The sequence below is a fragment of the Scyliorhinus canicula genome, chromosome 2, assembly GCF_902713615.1.
Source record: "Scyliorhinus canicula chromosome 2, sScyCan1.1, whole genome shotgun sequence".
NCBI lineage: Eukaryota > Metazoa > Chordata > Chondrichthyes > Carcharhiniformes > Scyliorhinidae > Scyliorhinus > Scyliorhinus canicula.
This window is the reverse complement of record NC_052147.1, coordinates 196129072-196148910: the sequence shown is the minus strand read 5'-3', so window position 1 is coordinate 196148910 and position 19839 is coordinate 196129072. Positions and strand designations below refer to the sequence as shown.

General features: G+C 42.6%; 1 protein-coding gene across 1 annotated transcript in view; it reads right to left on the bottom strand.

The window, feature by feature from the left end:
• LOC119961858 (titin-like) overlaps positions 1–19839 on the bottom strand; it is a 408409-nt gene that overhangs the window by 199731 nt on the left and 188839 nt on the right. The window contains 12 exon segments of the mRNA XM_038789292.1: positions 519–602; positions 1583–1669; positions 3529–3609; positions 4477–4560; positions 5898–5981; positions 6917–7000; positions 9091–9171; positions 12070–12153; positions 13091–13171; positions 14092–14175; positions 16375–16461; positions 17037–17108. Coding sequence (XP_038645220.1) covers positions 519–602; positions 1583–1669; positions 3529–3609; positions 4477–4560; positions 5898–5981; positions 6917–7000; positions 9091–9171; positions 12070–12153; positions 13091–13171; positions 14092–14175; positions 16375–16461; positions 17037–17108 — 993 coding nt within the window.

Here is a 19839-nt window from a genome sequence, read left to right as displayed (position 1 = left end):
GATACTTGCAAGGTTTTTTCTTTTTTAGTAGCTTCGTAAATCAATTATTTTGATTTAGTGTATATTGAATGCTCCCAAATTTTAAATTATATTTAATTTGTAATATGCAAGCAGTTTATATCCAGACTTTATTTCTCCTCTAATTAACAAGGTTAAGTGCAAGCTTCGAATCAGTCACTCACTATTTTTTGATTTTTCTCATCACATTTCCTACTCCAATTTCAACCATGATGGAATGCCGCTTTATATAATTTGGCACATATGCACATACCTCGATTTCAAAAAGTGAATGGATAATGTTTTCTGCAGGTATAACTTCTTATGAGTCTTATGACAGTCGAGACAACACAGACTTAAAATACAGTTGACAATGTTACAGAACACAAATTCATAATTGAAATCCGAGAAGTGAAACAGTGCACAAATACATAGCACTCGTATGATTTACATGAAGTCCTTGAAAGGTAGAAAAATAAATCAGTGCTATAGAAAAATGAGATTTCCATGTATTTTTCTACCTGTTACTGTGATGGTCTCTTCTTTTCTCAGTACAGTGACTGGTTGAGCTTCAAAAGCAATCGGCTTCTGAGGGATCTCCGAAACTTCAAAGAACATAATTGTTTAAGAATGAGATTTGTTGAAGAATTTTGTATAATTTTTAAGAGATTTTTAAAAGAGAACTCAACATGAAACACACACACACAGCCATTTAACACAGAATAATAATCCTTTTTCTAAGAATAATGTAACTATTATATTTAAAGATATGGGAGAGATTTAAATTCATTCAAAATCTATCCATTTACAGAGCTAATATCGAGCATGTCCATAATTCACTGTCACTGGAGCATCTATTAAGAATAAGGACCTTTCTGTACCAGCAGTTTACCATGCTCTGAGGAGCGGTGGGGTGGCAGTGGCATAGTCATACTGTCACTGGACTAATAATCCAGTGACCCGGGGTAATGGTTTAGCACAGTGGGCTAACCAGCTGGCTTGTAATGCAGAACAAGACCGTGGGTTCAATTCCCGTACCCGTACTGGCCTTCCCGAACAGGCGCCGGAATGTGGCGACGAGGGGCTTTTCACAGTAACTTAATTGAAGCCTACTTGAGACAATAAGCGATTATTATAATATTATTATTATTATTAATGCTCTGGGAACCCACCAGAGCAGATGGTGGAATTTGAATACAATTTTAAAAATCGGGAATTAAAAGGTGTAAAAAACCTGTCAGGTTCACTAATATCGTTTAGGGAAGGAAATCTGTCATCCTTACCTTCATGTGACTCCCACAGCAATGTGGTTGACTCTTAAAAGCCCTCAGGGGTGGGCAATAAATGCTGGCCCAGCCAAACCCATAAACAATTCTTATCTTTCTAACCATTAAGTTGTAATTTAAAATGATTTTATTCATACTTGAGATTTCCATGTATTGATATTTAACTTCCTATTTCTAGAGTTTTGGCTTTGGTAATGAGAAAGACATGACAAACAAACAATAATTTATATAGTAATGCAGCAAGAAGCTATAAAATGTAGAAGTAAGATTGTATTCAATGTTTCAGTGTACATTTGTACCTTTTGTTGAGATGACACCCTTTTCCCTTGAAACAGTAATTGGCTTAATGTCTTCTGGTATTTCTGTCTTCTTGGCAATCTCTGGCACTTTAATGGACATTGTGTTTTAGGATGTGGTCAATCCAAAGAATATACTTTATTTAAGATATTTAAAAATGTCAGCACTAAGTGAAACACAACATAACAAACTCAAAATTATAATTCTCACAGAGGAGTACAAACATTAATTGAAAAGTCAATGATGTATGAATGAACTCTAACTGTCCCTATATATTTACTCGGTGAACAAAGAGTGTACATTTGTCGATGTATGTTTAATGTCTTGAAAATGGCGATGTTTTTCCAATAATAACATGCCAACCTTTTTCACACATAATCATTCATATAATTGACTAAAATTTTATTTATTGTGGATTGCTACTCATTTGGATATTATACTCTGGTATAAAATAAAATCTTAAAAATAATATTTTGATTGGTTTGGTTGCATTGGAAAAATATACAACCAAATGTAGGAAAGATTGAACCGATTGGAGCTCCTTTCTCAAAAAAAAGAGTAAAACATGACTTGATTGAGATCTTTAAATTTGTAGGGATTTGATAATGTGTGTCCACTTACGGGGAATCCAAAATGAGGGACCGTAAATATAAAATACCCAAGAATAAATCCAATAAGGAATTTAGAAGGAGTTTCTTTACTCAGTCAATGATGAGAATGTGGCACTTTCTACTGTACAGAATAATTGAGGTGACTAAAGTAGATAATATTAAGCAAACTTTGACTGGCCTGTTTCTATGCTGTAAAATTACATCTGCTTCTGTGTATGTTTCAACTTCTACAATTCACAGATATAACGTGAACAATAGCACTGCAATGTGAGCCAGGATTATTTGGTTCAGAGACTAAGGCCCTCTCCCCCCCACAATGCAAATGTTGGCCCCCATGCTAACAAGGGATGCACCACCAATCCCTCATCAAGGAGGAGAACCCCTTCTCCTCCGGCTTAATCACTCTTCCAACTTCTTCCATCGGCAGCACGGTAGCACAATGGATAGCACTGTTGCTTCACAGCTCCAGGGTCCCAGGTTCGATTCCCGGCTTGGGTCACTGTCTGTGGGGAGTCTGCACATTCTCCTCGTGTCTGTGTGGGTTCCCTCCAGGTTGTCTGGTTTCCTCCCACAGTCTAAAGATGTGAAGGTTAGGTGAACTGGCCATGCTAAATTGCCCTTAGTGTCCAAAAAGGGTAGGTGGTTTTCCTGGGATAGGGTGGAGGTGAGGGCTTAAGTGGGGTGCTCTTTCCAGATGCCGCTGCAGACTCAATGGGCTGAATGGCCTCCTTCTGCACTGTAGATTCTACCTATACAATAATAAATACAAAATCCCCCCCCCCCCCCCCCCCCCCCCCCCCATCACTGCCAACAGTTCGCTGGCCCCTAATACCTTGGCATGGGCACCCTGTAAATGACACCCAGCCTGGCACTCTGGATCCTGAGGGACGTCAAGGGTTAGCCCATTGCTCAAATGCTTCTCTGTCGCCCAGGCTGCAGAGGGAGGCTCTGCCAAGTGTCCTGGTTGACGGCGGGCTCGGGCTGTTGATAAGAGGTTGAACCTGGGACCCTCTCCAGGATGGGGGTCCTGTGTCTGGACTTCTTTTTCAAGCGCTGGGCAATGTGAAGATTATTCTTTATATGGTGATCTCAGGCAGCCCTCCGTTCAAAACCCTCATCCTTGTCTGACCTGTTTTAACTTGCAAGTGGCCTTTTCAGTCGGAACCATTATTACAGAATCATTGATAAATCGATAAAGAATCTGTGAATTCCATTAGAATAACAAGAAGGATCAGAAGCAAAGTTCTGAATAATAAATAAGGAAAAGTAATAACTGCTTTCATTCTAATGCTATAAGCAGGTCACTGTCTTAGAAGAGTGTTACTGCATTTCTGTACCTTTTGCTGGTGCTACTTTCTCTCTTGGAACAATGGCTGGTTTTTCTTCTGGTTTTATTGGCTTCTTGGGGACCTCTGGCACTTTAAATGACATAATACTTTTAAGATACGATTCACTCAAAGAACTTGCATAAACATTCAAAGACATTTAAACAAGAAGTCAAGAAAACATGACAAATTGGTAGACAGACTAGTGCACGTCAATACTGTCTTACGAATGATCATAGCAACGTAGACAGACCCCCCCCCCCACACACACACACACACCCACCCACCAACGGCGAGTTTCCCGGCGGAGGAAGCGCCTCGCTGATAATTTGCGTGGCTCGCCCATCCCACTGCCGGGGAACTCACTGAAAGAGATTGCCTCCGGTGGGACCGGAAGATCCTGCCAACCGGAAGGGCTGGAAAATTCCATCCTTATAGCAAGAGTAAAATGATTTAATGTGCATTTAACCATTTAACATTCTATTGTCTTTACAAAATAAGGCAATTTTCTCAAATTTTCTAAATAAAATAATCTAATCCGTGTTGTAAGAATGAATCAAAACATACACCAGCTGGTGATTTAAATGTAATGAACGTTGTCGGAATGTTTTTCTTAATTGAAAATATACTCTTATCATGCTAACTTTTGAAATCTCTCTCAATACAGTGTGAGTAAAACTGAAATGTCTCAGATCATTTTCAATTAGCAAACCAAAAATCAGTTTCCCTACATATTAGAGTTATTACTACATGAACAAAATATATAGAATACTGTATTGCAACAAAACAAATAGACTGACAAATATATCTAGAGACGATTGATTTCATATTCCGGATGGCGTATGAAACAATTTCAGGGATGACCATCAAAGTAGAAGCTGTTTTCACTCTAATAATGTGAAAGTATTGTGACACTATTTAGAAACTACTTGATTGTAAATCATTCTATTGCAATTGTACCTTTAGCTGGAGGGGCTTCCTCTTTTCTTGGAACAGTAACTACTTTAATTTCTTCAACAGGGGTCTTCTTAGGAACCTCTGGCACTTCAAAGAACATTATTGTTTCATTATCTCAAATAAATAAGCACGGTGCTCATGATATTACATTAATTGAGACCAGATGAAAACACCTAAGAGATTGAAACACCAGCACAAACATCTTGAATGTGCAATTAAACTAATAAATTAGACAGCAGGTATCTTTTCTCACACATTTTACTGAAAGAAAACAACTGCGAGATTCTCTGTTACAGGATTCTCCGACCCACCTGCAGCGCATTTCCCAGTGGTGTGGGATTTCCCATTTGCCATCTCTGGGAACAGAGAATCCCGCTGCTAGCGAGGGCGCACCGCGCAGGAAAACGGGACTGGCAAGATGGATAATACCATTCCTTGGGCTGGATTCTCCGCTCCCCAACGCCAAAATCGCGTTCGGCGAAGGGGCGGAGAATTCCCAACGATGGCAAAATCGGGGGTGGCGCTGCTTTCGCGATCCTCCACCTCCTGAAAAGCAGCATACTCTAGGAGTATGCCGCGCCACGTATCCACGGCCTCAGGCCATTGCCTCAGGTCTGCCCCGTGATGCTCCGTTCCCGACCGGCCGAGTTCCTGAAGGCATGGGACACATGTGGACTCACCCGTCGTGAACATAGCGTGGCGGCTGCGGACTCAGTCTTGCGCCGCCACAGTCGGGGGAGGCCAATCCGTGGGCAGCAGGGGGTTTGTTTCGGGGCTGGGGGCACTGTAGGCAGCCAGTCCAGGGCACACGAACGGCCGAAGTGGGGTACTATTTTTGCGGTCTGGGCCCGTGGGCTGAGTCCGCCATGAAGCACGGCACGGCCGCTGCAGGCCGCCGCCATGCGCATGCGCAGCCACGGACCCGGCAATGCTCCAAGCCATATCGGCAGCTCGAGCTAGTTCCTTTCGCTGTCTCCTGCTCGCCCCAACAAAATGGCGAATCGGTGGCCTTTTTGCGGCAGGTTTCCTGGCGTAAAACACCACTGTTTTCACGCAGGCGTTGGGACTTAGTCTCCCAAATGCAGAATCCAGCACCTTGTCTTTACAAATTAGTTTAAATATTTTCAACTTGATACATTAGTTTAAATGTTTACAATCATACTTCCCACTTAAACGTCTCTAAGTCAATGTCAAATCATTGGTCAGAACAGATTGGGAAAATTTAAAGAGTACTAATATCGACATATTTTCAAGTGTTTGAAGTCCAATTGTATTGTTAGCACTTGGCTATAAATTAATTTTAAACCACTTTTTATCATCTCAAAAAAGAACATATGACAAAAACAAATACACAAAAGATAATGACAAAAAAATTCAAGAACATAACATACAACGTTAAACAATGATTTTAATTTATTTTATACCTTTGACTGAAATTACTTCTTCTTTTCTTGGAATAGGGGCTGGTGCCATTTCTTCAGCCAGAGGCTTTTTAGGAACCTTTGGCACTTTAAAGAACAATTATGTAATAAGAGTAAATTAACTCAATAAAATGCACAGAATTGTGAAAATGTTAAGCTATAGACACCATGAAACACAAATGACAAAAGATATTGATAGAAGATTTTGTTCACATTTGCAAATGCATGATTCTAAATCAGAAGATTTACTTGTATGAACATGTACTCTATTCAGGCAATTGCACATTAACTGTGATAAAGAGAGTTTGCATTGTTATAATTTGACATAATTTCTTCTGTGTATGGTTAAGTAAAATCTGTACTGTACTGCATTGTTATCAGTTTATCAAGTTTACTTCAACACCAAAAAACAGAGCAAAATATATCTTTGGTCAAGAAGGTGAATAGTAAAGGACGGTATTTTTCTAGAATTTGGCAAAGTCCAATGGCGGGTGGGAAAAGCGATGTTGAAGCCATCAACAGCAACAGTGGCTTTTTCAGTGTACAGGAAATAGAAAAAAAACCTCAAGAGACGGGTCTCACACCATAACGCTGGCGGGGTACGCCACCAGCAACTTAGTCCTTCGAAGATCAGTTACAGGCTCAAAGTTATGTATATTTATGTATAATAGCTCTATGTTGCAATATAACACTGGTTTAACTAAGTAAAACTGAATTAGAATTCATTACAAATTTAAGTTTTTGCACAAATGCAAATACTCAAGTTTAAATTTCCTTCAAAATTCATTCAAAAACCTTTCCCTACGGTGACACAAAGCACAAATGTACAACACTTCAACAGAACAATATACTCCCAGAAGAAATAGACAGTCTACATCTGGATAACAAACAGCACCAAAGCAAGGTTGTGGTTCAAGAGATGACCACAAAAAGCAGATCTTTTTGAAATCATAATGGCATCAGTATGTTGTAATGTCAGTTAAGAATAAAATGTGTACCAAATATACTGAGTATACTTGTACCTTTAGCTGGAATGACCTCTTCTTTTTCTGGAATAATGGCTGGTTTTACTTCTTCCACAACTGGCTTCTTACGAATTTCTGGTACTTTAAAGAACATTTGTTTAAGATCAGATTCATTCAAGAATGTATTAAATATGACAATGAAGAAATGTAGATACAACTTAAGGTACGAAACACAGTTGACAGATGAAACTCACACAAGACTCTTCCAATCAAAAGACAAGTTTACTGTCATTTCTATATCCCTTCTCAATCAATGAACCAACATCTATCAGCAATGGGCAGAATTATTCCAACCAGGTGCAGCACTGATCTAACTCAGTGACACAGGAGGGTTAATGGGTCCAGTAGCACGGTGCTGTCCATGAAGACCAGTTCAGCATGGAGATAGAGGATAGGGAGCAGGCTGCTCCAGCAGAGTGGTGTACTGAGCATACAGGAGCAGTGCAGCGCTATGGCAGAAAGTTGTTGCACTCACCCAAAGGTCTCCAACTAAACGAGGACCATCCTGTGCAGGCCATTGATTTGCAATTAGATTTGACGTCCACGGACTTTGGTGATGGACGGGCACAACGGACGGGTTGCTCTTCCTGATGGCAAGTGGCGCAAATGCCACTTGATTCATTTGATTCTTATGAATGATCATTAAAGCAGCTGCCTGCCAGCATCCTATCAGGCCTTTAGCTTGCATCACGCCAGCGGAAATTTAGGCCGATATCAAACCCACTGCTAATGAGTGGCGTGCACAAGGCAGTCCTCAGTTAGCTAGAGACTTTGGGGTGAGTGCAAAGCAATTTTCTGCCACAATGCTGTGCTGCTCCTGATGCGCTATTCATCAATCTGCTTGGGGCAGACTGGTCCCTGTCCTCAATCTCCATGCCAAGCTGGTCATCATGAACAGGGCTGTGCTGCTGGGCTTATGGACCATCCTGTGTCACCAAGTCAGATCAGCACTGGACCTGGGATTGGGAGTACAGGGGTCTTCTTCTCCTGGCACCATACACTAGCGTCTATCTGGACAGCACTGTGCGGGGGGGGGGGGGGGGGGGGGGACCTCATACAGCCACCGCAACTAAGGTCCAAAGTTAGACCAGGGGAGTGGATGGCCTGGCTAAGACAAGGAGGGCAACATGGAAGGAGAGCTGTGCAAGGGGCTGGGGGAAAGGCGAGGGCTCACAATGACATCCAGAGGGGCAAAGAGGTGGATGAAGAATTTGAACAATGGAAGGCAGAATGAAGACTGAGGTAAGGAAAGCTGGGCCCCGGCAAGGTTTCATGAAAAGCTCACAAAGAAGGAGGTTAAAGGGATACCACATCATTTACTGGAAGGGGATGGATAAAGACTCCAGTGCAATGGGTGGAGGTCCAACAGGGGCATGGATGCCTCACAGGTTATGGGCTCATAATTTATGGTTGAATCAAGGAACAGACTTCTTCTTGAGGTCGCTAGCCTTTTGTCGCTGTGTTGCTGACATCCTACATGATTTGGCGAGGACAGGTGGGTTGAAGAGGTTATGTGAATGTGTTGGACTGCTGTTTAAATATGATGCCGGAACCTTTGAACCCATCAGCTGAGGCTAGACGGATGAATCAGCTGCAGAGCCGCCAGGGGAGTTGGAGGGGAGTCCGCTTGTGCAGAACTAATGAGGTTTCAAGCACAGACTCTGGCGCAGGATCCCGCCAATGGGATAGTCGTGCTGAAACCACCTACCACCGCACTTAGGGCGCGATTCTCCGGACATGCTGCGCAAGAAAAGCAGCTCGCCATGGCGCAGCGTGGCCATTGAAAGCCAGAAGGCACCGTTCCCGGGATCTACCCGGCTCGCAACGCACAGGGTGCCATGGTACTATAGTAGATTATCACACATTAACAAACATGAAACAGACAATTTTAATTAATTGACAAGAAGCACCAAAAGAAAACACACTTTCAACATATTAGACGACAATGAAAGGTAACATTTATCATAACTGAAGGCAGAATACAACATTTGACAAGATGATAAAAAAACTTTTTATACCTCTAGTTGGTATAATATATTTTTTTGGAGCGGAAACTGAAGCACCAAAAGAAAACACACTTTCAACATATTTGACGACAATGAAAGGCAACATTTATCATAACTGAAGGCAGAATACAACATTTGACAAGATGATAAAAAAACTTTTTATACCTCTAGTTGGTATAATATCTTTTTTTGGAGCAGAAACTGGTTTAATTTCTTCAGGAATGGTCTTCTGAATGATTTCGGGCTCTTTAAAGAACATTATTAATTTAAGATGGAATTAATTGAAAAATATGTAGTTATAGGTTGACATTTAAACAGACCAAACTAACATAGAACTTGCAAGCAACAAATTACGACAAGAGGTGTACAAGATAGAGAAATAGAATAAATTACTTTTCATAATATTACAATTATTTAGTTAAAGAGAAGTTTTCTAAGTACATGCAAAGTAAACATAAATATTTCAAATTCATGATCGACTGATAAAATAGGTTAGATACAGGGATGATTTTCCGGCCCATTATGCCTAGCCTAAATCCCGTTGGACAGAAACTCTTGCGAGGGGGCCATAACGGGATGTGCGCTGGAGTTAACCCAGAACACAATGTCCCCGGGTCCTCCCAATGTAACCTGGATCCCACCTGACTTAATCATGCAAAATCTGCTTGACGGCAAATCTTCTGGGGACGTCATATTCCCTGGACATCATATTCCCAGCCTGGCATTGCCAGGTTGGCACTGCCAAGGGAAGGAAGGTCCTGAAGGGGGTGGGGCCTGAACATGGCAGGGCCTTAGGAGACAGGGCCAGATGGGAGACTCATTGAGAGATCCTAATGTGAGTGAACACTGAAGGGTGTGGCATGGCAGCGAATGAGGTGGGGGTGGGGGAAAACATGCCAGCGATCAATGAGGGGGTCCCGACGTCCATGGGGGGTGTCTTTAATAATAATAATAATAATAATAATCTTTATTAGTGTCGCATGTAGGCTTACATTAACACTGCAATGAAGTTACTGTGAAAATGCCCTAGTCGCCACATTCCGGTTCCTGTTCTGCTACACTGAGGGAGAATTCAGAATGTCCAATTCACCTAACAGGCACGTCTTTCTGAACTTGTGGGTGGAAACTGGAGGATCCGGAATAAACACACGCAGACACAGGGAGAACATGAAGATTCCGCACACAGTGACCCAAGCCGGGAATCGAACTAGGGTCCCTGGTGCTGTGAAGCAACAGTGCTAACCACTGTGCTACAAATGCAATGTGCACCAACAAGCTACTTCCCCCCACAGCCCTATTGCTATAGATGATCTTCCCACAAGCTTTGGGGCGGCCCTCACCATCGGGAGAACAATTCCCCCCTCAGCTCCGGCATGCACCCTCTTGATCCACCACCACATAAGGGGAAGACCCCATTAACCAATTGAGAAGGGTCTGCCCCTTGACAACGCCCCCTGTCAGTGCCCTCTCTCAGCCTCGGCCCTCAACCCCGGGGCCTCCAGGCACCTCTACATCCCCAGTGTTGTCATCATGATGGGTTTTCGATTTGGAAAATTGTGAATCTTGCTGGAATTACGTCACACTGTTGGGGAGGGGGGTGGGAGGGGCAGGTAAATCACACTGGAAGGTGCGGCGTAAAGGCATTTAATGACATTTAAATATAGTTAAATGAATGAAGAAAAGGTTCACACCCAATCTCGGTATTAACCGGATTATGTCACTGGTGGGGGGTGGGGCGGGGAACATCTCATTCTGAGACGTTGTCAGCGCAATCTGCGTTATTGCACTCTTATGAGAATTAGTAGCCATATTGGGATTTAGATGGGTGTCTTAAGGGGCCCGAAATGTAACGGCTTTACAAACTAAGTAAGTTTCACATTAAAAATCCATTTGATTCAATGAGCGGGATTATTTGATGGCGAAGGCAGCTTGCCATTGGCTGCCGGTGGAATCTCTTGGCCCAGCTGATGTCTACGGCATTTAGCATGACTCGGTCATACTGCCGCCGGAGAAGCTGCTGCAGACGGATCGCTTTCAACGGGACCACAAGGTCCCGCAGGCAGGTACGGGTGGAAATTGCCGCCCAGCATCGCCAAATGTCAATGGCACATGGAGGCATGTAATCACTGTAAAATTATTCATATTTTTAATGATTTGAATTAAACAGCACAAACCTCAGTAAATTATAAATATGGATATTTGACAATTGCTAACATATCACATTAAAATTATATTTCCTGCATTTTACAACATATGTTGGAACACCATGGCTGGGATTCTCCAATCCAGCAGCCAAGTTCTGACGCCCGCATGAAAGGTGGTGTGAGCCACTCGCATCAACAGGCCTCATGTGGCAGGTATCCACCCCTTCCTCAGGGGCTAGTACGGTGCCAGAGAGGTGTCAGCTGCTCCAGCACCTGAAAGCCGGCGCGAGTCCGTGCATGCACGTCACGGCCGGCATGAGTTCACGCATGCGCGCCACGGCCGGCGCAAGTTTGCGCATGCGCGTGGGTTCCTGCCTCCGCTGGCCCAGGGCAATATGGCGGAGCACTACAGGGACTGGCGCAGAGGAATGTAGACCCCATGGAACTAGTCCGTCTGCCGATCAGTAGGCCCTGATCAAGGGCCAGGCCACCTTGGAGGCCCCCCTCAGGGTCGGATCACCCCTCCCCCACAACAGGACGGCCCCTGCAGACAGAACTCCGAGGGGCCACTGAGTGGGACTATACGCAACCCACGCCGGCGGGACTCGGCCGAATTCGGCGATCACTCGGCCCATCGAGGCCCAGAGAATCGCGGGGGGGGGCGCTTTAAATGGCCCCCGACCGACACAGCGGCGATCATGCGGGCGCCCGAGAATCAGCGCCAGAGAAACGGCGAGCCGGCATCGGGGCGGCGTGGCACGATTCTCGAACCGTCCCCAGTCGATTCTCCGACTCGGCGCGGTCAACAGAACAGAACACCACAACTTAATTTCATGCAAGAAGACAAATGCTGTTTTTAATAAGCAACTACAAAAAGCAAGGTCGCCAAAAGATCTTATGTGATGACCGTAAATTGTAAGAATAATTTCCACCCCAATGGAAATAATAAATTGCTTCCTATCTAAAAATAAAGTCAAGTGACAACTTCTTGATTTTATACCTGGAGTTGCAACGACCTCTTCTTTTCTTTTGGTAGTAATTGGTTTCACTTGTTCAACAACTCTCTTCTTTGGGATCTCCAGAACTTGAAAGAATTATATATTTTTTAACCGTCACAATTCAACCAAGAACATGTTTTACATAGCTTTGAAGATGTTCAAAACAATAGATAACATGAAATAGACATAACAAAAGTAACTAACATATACATGCTGAATAGATTGTTTTACTATTGTGTTTTATATTCATTACGTAGCATTTACATTAAATATCTCGATAATTGTGAAGTTTCATGATCTAATTCAAATTTATTTGATATATTTTCAACATATTTAGCTACTGCTTTAACAATAATAAAGAAATTCACAAACACATTGGCTCAAATTTTCCTGGAAAAATGTTGAGCTCATAACAGACGTTGCTGTGAAAATTCAGATAAAAAAGTATGACACGAATTACAAATTGCTATAACTCGCTGTTATTTTTATATCTTGCTCTACCGTTTGCCTCACACAAATCACATCTGGCCCTCAATGGCCTTGATAATTTAAGAACTTACTGGAATTTTCACATTGAACTCAAATTAAGCTGGGGCTGAAACTTAACAGAGTAAATACTCTCTTGATGGTATGATGATTGTTAGTGTAAAACCAATCTCATTGGTTAAGATAGACTGTTGCTCCAGCCTTTCACTTAAGTCCCAGATGTCCCATTACCCTAACCATGATGCTTTCAACTTGCATTTCCAGCAGTTTATAGGAAAAAATGAAATCAATAAGTTGAAGAGTGCAGGAAAATATCTAAGTAATTTAGTTCCCCAAAAGATGCCACACTCCAGCAAGATTTGGGCCAATATATGAGGTTGCAACAGACTAACTGAACAGCATAAAGACACAGACATGGATAATACGTGCAACATTTAAATAAGAAGCAGATTTGAAAATGGTCGTAATGGTGAGAACAAGAGATGGTATGATGTATGAAGAATGTTGATATAAAATCTTCTATGTATTCATTTTTACCTTCAGCTGGAACAAACTCTTCTCTTGGCTCACTAATGACTTTAATTTCTTCAGGAATTGGTTTCTTAGGAACTTCTGGTACTTGAAAAAAATTTATGCAAGAAATTATGATACGAACACACAGCAGACAATGCTGACGTAAAGTGATAGCTTCCCTTGCAATAACAAACAAACACTAAATCACCAAGATATCCGTTGCATGTTAACTATTTCAAACACTGCAAGCAAACACTTATTGAGACATGGACAGTGAAGAAGTGTTACATTTATTATTTACAGTACACATTGAAACAAAATCTAAGCTAGCTCATTAGCACCTTAACTATCTTTTATTCTGACCATTTTTTATAAACTTCCCGGAATGCACTATTCCTTTACAAGCCTAACATTAAATATAGCTATTTTTCCTAAATAACTTTTATGAAAAAATAACCAAGTTGTCCTGAATTGTGACAGAGACCTGACTGCAGTTTTAAAAATAAATGGCGGGTAATACTGATGGTCTGGTTACACTGATGCAATCATTAAAATATTTATTTGCCGCCGTTACAAATTATAAACAACTTAATTTGACTGTGTGTTTATATTTTTTTCAAATCAAATGATCCATGTTCCAATATAAGCTGATTTTAAAATTATCTTAAATAGTGAATTTGTTTTCAAATAGGTGATATTAACTTTTCCATTCACCCCATTGTTCGATACCAGTTTTATCTAAGCATTGTAATAAAAGTATTATATTGCTAGTTGCTTAAGTCAAAGAAACCTAAACAACAAAAACTTCTGTGTTTTAACATCACTGCACTGCAGCAGAACAGTACAAATCCATGAATATATACAGAAAGCGGAATTGCACTGATTTAAACCTGAAAGATGTTGCTTTGATTCAGCCTGAAGTGCCAAGCATGGAAAGTAGCTATCAATTCTATTGTAATGGAGACAACAAACTGCTGCATGATGTACACATAATGTTGGTGTTAGGATCCTGAGCGATCTTGTACCTTTTGCTGGAGGAACTTTTTCTTTTCTTGGTACAAAAGTTGGTTTAACATCTTCAACAATTGGCTCCTGAGCAACCTCTGTCACTTTAAAAAAAAGCATGGTTTTAAAAAAGTAGCTTGTTGTCCGATGTATCATGCAAGCCAAAGATCAGAAAGATAATAAATCTGTGCATTTTGACAACAGCTTAACTACACGCAACTAATGGAGACATTAAGTTTGGTTTTAGTCTCTTATCAGCTGTGAGCATGGTGAAAGCCACAAACAATAAATTAGTGGGGGGGCCTACCCAACTTCCAATCATCCTTAATTTGCATGAGCAAGTGAAGTGCGAGCATATAGGCAGCTTTTTGATTAGAAGGTGAGAAATCAAATCCTGTGGCAGCTTCTTAAAGGCTTACAAGGGTTATGCTTTTCTTGTGACCATAGCTGGGAAGCAACAATCTGAAGCTGCAAGATGGGCAGCACGGAAGCACAGTGGTGAGCACAGTTGCTTCACAGCTCCAGGGTCCCGGGTTCAATTCCTGGCTTGGGTCACTGTCTGTGCAGAGTCTGCACGTTCTCCCCGTGTATGCGTGGGTTTCCTCCGGGTACTCCGGTTTCCTCCCACAGTCCAAAGATGAGTGGGTTAGGTGGATTGGCCATGCTAAATTTCCCTTGGGTGAGATGGGGTTGCTGGGTTACGAGATAGGGTGAAGGTGTGTTTGAGTAGGGTGCTCTTTCCAGTGCAGACTCGATAGGCCGAATGGGCACTGTAAATTCTATGATTCTATGTCCGGGGACAAGAAGCTTTCACACAGGACCTAAAGATTTTAGATATATCTGTGAAGCAGCAGGTGGACATTCAGAATAGAAACAAGGGGGCGTAATTCTCCCATGACCCTATCACGGAACTCAGTCCCGGATGGGAGAATTCCACCCAAAGTCCTCAATCCCTTGATGGTTGGTGGGTGCAAAGGCAAATTAATGAATGAACATGTAAAAAGTGGTATAATATGTCAATGCATTAACTATTATTGCCAGGAACTCATTGCAATACACAAGTAAACTGAATGATTTCACTTGCAATGACAAACTTCACAGCGCATATTTTCTGCACAGTCTGGCAGAACTCTGGGTGAGATTCTTTGGCCTCCTCGCAGGGTGTTTCCTGGTGGTGGCAGTTGGCCGGCTGATGTTTGGCAGCAGAATCATCTGATCCCACCGCTGTCAATGTATTTCTCATTGAATGCACCCCACAACGTGGGGGTGCGCCGTTGGCAGGACCAGAAGATCCCGCCAGCGTGAACCAGATCACTCTATCGTTACCCCAATTCAAAAAATCCTTCCCTTCTCCACTTGCCACAGTTATCCACAAGACAGCAGGGAAGACTTAACTTCATCTCTTTTCTGCATCACTCAAAATCTGTTACAATCCTTACAATTATTTGTCCTTCGTGGCCACATTTGCCTCTCCTCCTATCACTTCCACTCTTCTTATAACAGAATCAAACCTAATTCTGAAATATGAGCAGGGAATCTCCTCGTCATATCTAAACAGGGGATGGCAAAAAAAATTGTGGCATTGTTCAACTTCACCATCACTAAACCAGCTGACTCGTCGAGGGGCTGAAATTGGGGGCTGGATTCTCCGTCGGGAGTCCGCCCCACTACTGCTGCTAGTGAGGATGGAGAAATGGAGACTATCCAATAGGAGTATCCATTTGGTTTGAACTTGCTGCTTAGCATTTTATTTGTTGGAAGAAGATATTCCTTATCCAAATTATTAATTTTGTCAACTGATGCTACTAATGAATAAATGACAATAACTCTAGTGGTAAACAGGAAGCACGCAATCAAATATTTTAAAAATTATGTTTTTTCTCTTTAAATAACTGTCAAATATTTGATAAATCCTAAAATCTTGCTGTGGCAATTGCACAATTTCAATAGAGAACCATGAACTTAAATAATAAAAACCACAGACTTTAAATTGATGATATAACAATATAGATAGAATCAACCCTCCATTGATCCAAGTATCCCAGATTATTTATTATGTGAAAGCACAAACAAAATACTTAATGCAACAAAAATGAGCAATACACATAAACACAGCTCACAAAATTAAACGTAGCATAAAATAAAATTAAGTGCCACGATAAGCATCATCAACAACAGGATTCTGATTAGAACATACAAGATGATCATGAAGAAAAACCATGCTTGCATTCTGATATGATGAAATTGATATTAATTTTCATATGAATGAAGTTTGCACAAAATCCTTCAAGGTAATAATATACCTTTGAATGGAGGAGTAACCTCCTTTTTCGTTGAAATAATAACTGGTTTTGCTTCTTCAGTGACTGCTTTTGTAGGAATCTCTTGCACTTTAAAAGAACATTAATTGTTTAAAGATTTGAATAAATGAAGAAAATATACAGAATGCATCATAACACCAAACAGGACAACACATGACAATCTCTCTAGCAACAATAACATATCTGTAAAGCTTCACCTACTACTGGTACTTATGCACGTAATGCAATGCCAATGAGAATTTTAATAACCAATAATCCAAATTTGATGGAATATTATCAAACGTTTTACTGAATATGGTTATTTCCTTTTTCCAATATCGTCATCACAATTTCTTCAGTGAGAATTGAGTTCAGAATTTTCCAAAAGAAAAGATTCACTCGAATTTAATCTATGTATTATCAAATTATTAAGGAATGTTAATGCTATCACAATATTTATAATTTATATGTACGCAAGAACAACGCTCACAACATTGAAACACATTTACAACAAATAGTTGAGAATTAGGGTTTTTTTGCACAACAGGCAGTAAATGTTTCCTTGAAACATCATGAAAAGAAGTCAAAAGTGTCACCTTTCCTGGCAACAAAAAACTACCATATCATATGGGCAAATACTTATATAAAATCAAGAATTTTTGTACCTTTTACTGGAGTAATTTCCTCTATCCTTTGAACTGGAACTGGTTCTTGAGGAGCAGGTTTTACAGCAACATCTGGCATTTTAGGAATATGTTTTATATTTAGCAAAAGCTTTATCAAGAACAAAAATTACATTTATTTAAACAGCTCATGAAAATCACATAAAGCACGCGACAGACAATGATAAGTTCAGCAGCCCTGCCACATCCAAATCGTGAATGGTGGTGGACAATTCGTCAACTGACTGGAGCAGAACGCTCTAAAAATATCCCCATCCTCAATGATGGAGAGCCCAGCATCTGTGCGAAAGATAAGGCTGAAGCATTCGCAATAATCCTCAGTTAGAAGGGTGCAGTGGATGATTCATCTCGGCCTCTCACGGTATTCAGTCAATTCGATTTACTCTACATGATATCAGAAAATGGCTGAAGGCACTGGATACTGCAAAGATTATGGGCCCTGACAACATTCCATTAATAGTGTCGAAAACTTGGGCGGAATTCTCCGCTCCCGCGATAAATCGGGAAGGCCGTCGTGAACTCGGCCGAGTTTCACGACGGCCTCGGAGGCCGCTCCTCTCACCTTACTTACCCCCACCCGGGGGGCTAGGAGCGGCCTTCAATAACTCTCGGCCGCCGGGCCGGCGTCAACCCGCGCATGCGCGGCTGACGTCACGACGGCTCACGGCTCAAACCCGTGCATGCGCGGTTGCTGTCTTCCCCTCCGCTGCCCCGCAAGACGTGGCGGCATGATGTTGCGGGGCAGTGGAGGGGAAAGAGTGGGCACCGATCGCGGGCCAGCCCCCCCCCCCCCCCCCACCCCCCGAGCACGGCCGTGGTGCTCACTCCCATCTCCGCCCCCCACCAGCTTCAAACCAGCTTTTGGCGCTATGTTCACGACGGCAGCGACCAGGTGTGGTTGCCGCCGTCACGCACGGCAGGCAGCGATTCTTCCGAGCGGGGGGTGGGAGAATTGCGGGGAGGGTGCCAGGGGGGCGTGTCGTGAGTCGCCCAGCCCTCCTGCGATTCTCCCACCCGGCGTGAGGAGCGGAGAATCGTGACCCTTGTGCTTCAGAACTTGTTGTGCGCCCTAGCCAAACTGTTTCAGTACAGCCAACACTGGCATCTACGTGGCAATGAGGTAAATTGCCCGGGTATGTCCAGTGCACACAAAGCAGGACAAATCCAACCCAGCCAATTATTGCCCCATCATTCTACGCTTGATTTTCAGTAAAGTGACAGATGGGGCAATCAACAGTGTTGTCAAGTGGCACTTGATTAACAACAGCGTGCTCACTCAGTTTGGGTTCTGCCAGGTCACTCAGCTCAAGACCCCATTGCAGCCTTGGTTCAATCATGGATGAAAGAGCTGAATCCAGAGGTGAGGGGAGAGTGACTGCCGTTAACATCATCAGACCGAATGTGACATCCAGGAGCCCTAGAAAAATTGGAGTCAATGGGAATCAGAGGGAAAGCCCCCCACTGGTTAAGTCAAACCTGGCACAAGAAATGATGGTTGTAGTGATTGGAGGTCAACCAACTCAGTTCCAGGTCATTACTACAGGAGTTCCTCAGGTGTTTCACGTGAGGAAAGAGCAGTGCTCTGAAAGCTAGTGATTCGAAACAAACATGTTGGACTTTAACCTGGTGTTATAAGACTTCTTACTGTGCTCACCCCAGTCCAACACCGCGTCTCCACAGCATGACTACACTTAAGCGCAAGGCAATGTCCTTCTCCAACACGAAAGAATCTAACCATCATCACTTGATATTCAATGGCATTATCATCACTGAATCTTCCACTATCAACATCCTGGGGGGTTACTATTGACCAGAAACTGAACTGGACAAGCCATATAAATACTGTGGTTACAAGAGCAGTTAGAGGCTAGGAATCCTGTGGTGAATAACTCACTGCCTGCCTCCTCAACGCCTGACCACCATCAACACAGGCACAAGTCAGGAGTGTGATGGAGCACTCTCTACTGGCTTGGATGAGTGCGGTTCAAACAACACTCAAGAAGCACTGCACTATTTAGGATGAAGCAGCTTGCTCAATTGACACCCCATCCACTAATATTACCTCTCTCCGTCACCGACGCACAGTGGTAGTAGTGTATACCATATACAAGATGCACTGCAGGAACTCTCCATGGCTCCTGAAACAGCACCTTCCAAATCCACAACCACTACATTCTAAAAAGATAAGGGCAGCAGATACGTGCAAACACCACCACTAGTAATTTTCCCTTCATGTCGCCTATCATTCTTCATTGGCGCTGGGCGAAAATCATGGAAATCCCTCCAATAACTGCAATATGGGTGTGCTCACACCACATGGATTACAGCGGTTCAATAAGGCATTCATCACCACGTTCTCAAGGGCAATTAGGGATCGGCAACAAATGTAGGTCTATCCAGCGATGCCCACATCCCATGCATGAATGAAGAAAAGATCTTCACATGGTGAGACACCAGGCACAAGTGGCCTATAGCCTGGAGAGGGGACAAGGGAAGCATTGGTGCCAATTCGCCAGAGTGAGGTCTCACAAAAGCTCTGCTGCAGAGGACTCAGATAAAGACTTTGGTGGGTTGTTCAGAAGAAGGATGGTGGCTATGTGCAATGAAATTCTTGGTGCATTGGCAGGTCTGCCAGGAAATATAGTCATGCTCTGTTTTGTTATGGTGACACAATGAAGATGGTGCAGCAAACTGCCACAGAATATAGAAATCATGACTGCTGCCAGGCTACTAGAAGTTGTGTCAAAATGGGAGATCATGCAAATACCGCCTGTTTCAGCCTAGA